Raw genomic sequence first — 5,628 nt, forward strand, 5'->3', positions numbered from 1 at the left:
AAAATAGCCACCTCCTTCCGCTGGGCTACAACAGGTTCCATCTAACATTATTAGTGTTTAATTTAATACATATTTAAAAAAATAAACTAAAATTTATGGGCCCCCACCAACCCTGGTTCCTAGGCTATCCCATCTCTCTCCTATGCCCAGGGCTGGGGCTGTTTGGGTACTAAAATGTCCCTATCTATTGTAGCCTATGATAATCTTACCGGAATAAATTGAATAATAGTAATATCGTTAAAGTATAGAAGTCATCTTGACTGCAAAATCAAACTTAAATTAAAAGCTACAATTATTCATATTGTTTAAATCAAATAATCCCAATAAATTTCAATAATATAATGATAAATCAGAATCTAAAATTAAAGATTTAACACATACTATAAAAATAAAAATAAAATACAAAAACAAATTGATAAAAACTAAAAAATAATTTGGTATAAAATCAAATAACTAACCTAGAAAATAGTAAGATTTATATACTGAACAAGTCATTTAGAACCAAACAAAATGAAAAAACTTAATCAGAAAGAAGTGTAGATATCATGTGAGCGTCTAGTGAGACGAAGTGAGAATGAATGGCCGATGAGCTTCCGCCACTAGTGGAGCAACTATAAGAGCGAGAGAGTGAAGCCGCGAATCGCGAGCAAACCATGAGAGCAAGAGAGTGAAGTCGCTGGTGGAGCAGCCAAGAGAGTGAGCAAGAGTGAAGCAGTCGTGAGAAGGATGAAGACACCGCTGCTAGAGGAGGAGATTTGAGATCTAAGAGGAGAGAGGAAAGAAGAGAGAGAGAGAGAGAGAGGGAGAGGCGGTGGGGGACGGGGGGTATGGGTTTTAGGGAATGAAATTAGGGTATGGATTTTGCCTCTTTGCCTCGATGGGAGTTTTTTAGATTTTATACTCAGTATGTAATGTTAAAAATATAAACGAAAAGTAATTTTTTCGGATATCCGATCCGATATCCGATTTTTTCGGATCGGATATCCAATCCGAATTTGATTTTGGATCGGATTAACAGATTTTAAGATAAGTTTGCTCAGCCCTACTTCATATCCTACCGGCAAACTTGACTTAACTACATACCTCCTGTCTCTCATATTTCTATTCTCTTCTTATTGGGTCGTGGGTTTGGGTTTGTGGTTTTGGGTTTGGGTTTGGTGGTGGGTGTGGTTGTGCAGTTTATTGTGGGTTTTGTGGTGGCTTTAGAGGATGGTGGACAATAGCTCACTAGTAGATGCTGAAGTGTAAATTTTGGATGATGATGATGTTGTTTGTTGAGTATGATGTTTGTGTAGAATTTTCTTTTCAAAAGTGCTTCTGTATTTATAAGGTGGATCTTTGATGTGCGAATGATGGAGCTAAATTTTAAAATTTGGTTGAAATTTCAATTTTCTAACTTTAGGAGGGAAATTGTACCCCCTTAAAAATTTAGTAGAAAATTTGGCTACTTTATTAACCAACTATTTGGTTCCCACTTTTTCTCTCATCCACCTAATCACATACCCCTAACTATACTTACTAATATTTCATTTAGAATTTTTTTTGGAGTGCATGAAAGATCCTTTGTTGCACTTGACTTCACAAACACTATCTTTAGATAGAAAGAAATTGAGGGAAAGGAAAAGAAGAGAAAAGGAGGGATGCATCATCCTTTGTTTGGATATCTAATGTAAGGAGGGAAGGGGATGGAATTAAAAGGATCAATTTTCCTTTTTTTTAACGCTTTGTTTGGATAACAAGTAAGGAAGTAAAGGAGGGGGAGAGAGATAGGAGGAAGGGAAGGGGAAAGAAAAGGAGGGGGATGTGAGCTCTATTTTCCTTCCAAATCTCTCCAATTTTGGAGAGATTTTGCTTATTAAAAAGAGAGAGAACGAAAATGAATCTCTCCCTCTCCTTTCCCTTCCTTCCCTCAATCATTTACCCAAACAAGCGAGTTTGTCACCCTCCCTTTCTCTTCCCTTCTTATTCTCCCATTTTCTTCTATCCAAATAAACCAAGCAAATCCCTCTATTGTTGGAGATATTTAGATGCAAAATGGAAGTTGACCTTCTCCCTCACCTCACCTCATCTCACCTCCCATTCCCCTCCCTCTTTTTCCTTCTTATCCTTTCTCTCACTATTGTTATCCAAACATAGTGGAAGGTAAAATACACTTTTATACTATATTTGGATAGCAAAATTAAAGGGAAAGGGTGGGGAAGGAAAAAGAGGGAAGGGAAGGGGAGGTGAGGGAGAAGGTGAACTTTCATTATCCTTCTAAAAATCTCTCCAACAATAGAGAGATTTGGTTTATTATAAGGGGAAAGAAAATGAATCCTTCAAATGCCCTCCCTTTCTCTCCTTGCATTAGGTATCAAAACAAAGGAAGATCCATCCTTCATTTTCTCTTCTCTTCCTTTTCCCCTATTTCTCTCTATCCAAACATAGTATTAATTAACTAATTAATTTCATCTTCTTTCTATATTCACTTTTAATCAATCAAACTCCACTATCAATTTTTCTATTAACCTTCTTAAAACATGTCTTTTTTTTTTTTGAAACATTCTTAAAACATGTCTATGTTATAGAGAAATGAAAGTTTTATTTGCATAAAATAAAGAGTAGAGTAACAACAAAATAATACACAATACTAATGTCTCCAGTATCCCTAATGTCATGAGTAAATAATTTCTTTTTTTGATATATTTTAGAGAATATCTAACAAGTCTAATTGTTTCAAAGTACGCTTTTTTCCCATGTTAGAATAATATGAAATCAGGTTAAAAAAAAAAAAAGAAGAAAAAATTTATAAAAAGAAAAAATTAAAATCATTTAACTAACACCAGCTATTCGAAGTATAACTTTGTACAGTAATTGTCACTGCTAAACAAAATAAATAAATAAATAAAACCCTTAAATATTAAGCATGGTGGAGTAGTGTGGTACTCCAGTGGTATTAAGCCAAGAGGTAGCATTTACATAAAATTTACTAATAGTAAAATCTTGAACTTGCGCTGAACTTAACTGCTTGACACCATTCCATTTCACTCTCTTTTCTTTGGTTGCACCAGGCCCTCTATTTTCAAATTCGACGTAAAACAAAGTATCTAGCCCATAATCACCGGACCATGGAGCCCAACCTTCATAATGAATGGCTTCATCGATGAATGATTGCATAATAATAGTTCGAGAATAATCCTTCCATGGTCGGCCTAAGAAGGCCCTATTTTTATCTTTAACTGGGTAATAATCAGGGTCCGCGGTAATGGTGCAATTTTGAAGGATAAATGCACCTGGACCATCGGATTGTAGTCGGCCTTGGGCTGTTACAATACATTGTTGATTTTCTAATGGTTTTCTAATAGCCATTTTGCAATTTTGAAAAATAGCCATTGCATCTCCGAAGATGAAATCTATTGTGCCAGTAATGGTGCAATGACGGTAAAATTGACGTGATCTTACCGCGTAAAGAGTGTCTTGATATCCATCAAAACGACAGTTGTAGAAGGTAGAGAAATCGGATACTACGCGTATTGCCACTGCTTGATGCTTTGTTGGTCCTGCTGAGTTCTCAAAGCCTATGTCCTTGGCCATGAAACCATCACCTATGATATCTGCAATAAAATAATGTATTTTTTTTTTCAAAATTAACATCAAGATCATATTATATAAGGACTTTAAACCAATTTGTCAAAATAAAAGAAAAGAAAATGATTTAATCATATTATACTTTCTATTTTGTCTTTGTTTTCTTAGAATATGCCCATAAACACACGTTAGACAAACCTTATTAACCATTAGTACTAATAAGATTTAATTGAACATGTTATTACTAATAGGATGAACAATGCATTATATAATAGTTAAAGAGACTATTTTAATTTTAATTTTTTTAATTTTTGTTGATAGAGACTAATTTAAAACTAATAAAACACATAATTATATTTTTTAGAAACTAGAAACGTTTGTGGTTTTACATAAAACATTGTGTACAATAATTAAACTATAACACATTTTGAAGGTAAATGTAATTATTGTAACAAAATACTACTATAATAGATTCTTACCAACAGTTGAAGTTTTGAACGTTTGATAACCATCAACAAAGTTCTTATTTCCGGTGATCTTGGTTTTGCTATGTCCATCACCAATAAATATAACATTAGTCTTACTCTTATCAACAATAACATGCTCCTTATATACTCCTTCCTTAATATAGATCACAAATGCCTCCACATTGTTACTAGGAACTCGATTTATCGCTTCCATAATAGTCTTATATTGTCCACTCCCATCCAAAGCCACGGTCACATTAGGACGAATTTTCGTAGTTGGAAGCTTCATGATATGGCGTCTTTGATCATTGATCCAAGCAGGGAGTTTTTGTGATTCAGATGCAACCTTAGGTTTCGAGTCATCCATCAAACGACGGTGATGAAACACACGCTTAACATCAAAGGAACTTTTTAATGAGCTTAGCGTAGAAACAATGCTTAAAGTATCACTAATAAGCTCCTTTGAAGTTTTTAATAAGTTCTTCATCATTTGTCCTACATTACTAGTCGAATTTTCAAATGCATCAAAACAAGTTTCTTGGTACGTTAAAGCCCCACTAATCCATACCTTAAGATTCTCCATCAATTGGTCTAATTCTTTCAATTTAATGCCATTCACAGAATTCATTGATCTCTCTAAATCATTCACTGAGTTTTCGACTAATTCTTTGCAAATTTCAAGCCCTTGGATTGCTCTTGGATCATCTTTTGGTACATGTAAATTGGAGAACTTGTTAATGGTATCCAAAAGTTCTTTCTTTGTTGCATTGAAAGCTAACTTCAATAGATTCATTGGGTCACTTGTGTTGCTAGCAGCCGAATTAAGGGTTCCAATACATGTTTTTTTGTAATGTGTTGGATTACAAAGAGATTGGATGGCTTTATTTGATGTGGCTAGCTCTTCATTATTGTTAGAAGGTTCGGTATCGGTATCGGGCTCGTGGTGGTGGTGGTGGTAGGTGTGCATACCAACCACCAATGCCGCTACCGTTCCGATCAACAACAAGAAAAAGGCAAAATATTGAGCAATCTTTTCCTTCTTTGCATTCTTATTTGGTATCATTTTTAAGACTTGTGTGGTTAGGGTTAGTTTTGAAATATTTAAGAATGGTTTAGGAGAGAATTAAAGTAGTAAAATTCAAAGTAGTCAAGTTTAAGAATTCTATATACTTACAAAAAAAGATGAAGATAAAATGGGTGGTTGAAAATTGAACAACAAATTTGATAGTTGTAATTGAATCCAACAAGGTTACACTTACGTAAGAATAGTTGTTCGCGATATATGTATCCATTCATTGTTTCAACTATTACAGAATTTTGTTGATGTGGTGTGATGTTTATCTAAAATTATTCCCTATTTACATCTATGTTTTGGTGTTACTCCAAAGTTAGCAAACAAATTAAATTCAACTATATGACAATATAAAGAGAATTTTTATGTATTGTCAAATTTGATTGATACACTTACATTGACTTTAATATCATCTCCAAACTGTTGTTTTTAGTCTTCTTCTTCAATTTAGGACATAAATTTAGAAGTAAAGTTTACATTTTTATTTATTTATTTAAAAAAAATAAAGGTAGAATTTATGTT

General features: G+C 33.8%; 1 protein-coding gene across 1 annotated transcript; it reads right to left on the reverse strand.

Moving 5' to 3' along the window:
- Positions 1-2,663: 2,663 nt before the first annotated feature.
- On the reverse strand, positions 2,664-5,097 carry LOC145607036 (pectinesterase-like). Its single transcript, XM_081662821.1, has 2 exons — positions 4,047-5,097; positions 2,664-3,593 (listed from the first exon to the last, which is right to left on the reverse strand). Exons 1-2 carry the CDS (start codon positions 5,095-5,097, stop codon positions 2,893-2,895), a joined length of 1,752 nt encoding a protein of 583 aa, XP_081518947.1. The 3' UTR covers positions 2,664-2,892.
- Positions 5,098-5,628: the final 531 nt, after the last annotated feature.

Source organism: Chenopodium album, chromosome 23 (genome assembly GCF_948465745.1).
Source record: "Chenopodium album chromosome 23, dcCheAlbu1.1, whole genome shotgun sequence".
Lineage (NCBI taxonomy): Eukaryota > Viridiplantae > Streptophyta > Magnoliopsida > Caryophyllales > Amaranthaceae > Chenopodium > Chenopodium album.

Bases quoted from the DNA above. Each gene is read 5' to 3' on its own strand.
- LOC145607036 (XM_081662821.1), bottom strand. From the start codon at position 5,097: ATGATACCAAATAAGAATGCAAAGAAGGAAAAGATTGCTCAATATTTT. The intron at 3,594-4,046 runs GTAAGAATCTAT...ATTTTATTGCAG, and splicing joins GTTCAAAACTTCAACTGTTG to ATATCATAGGTGATGGTTTC.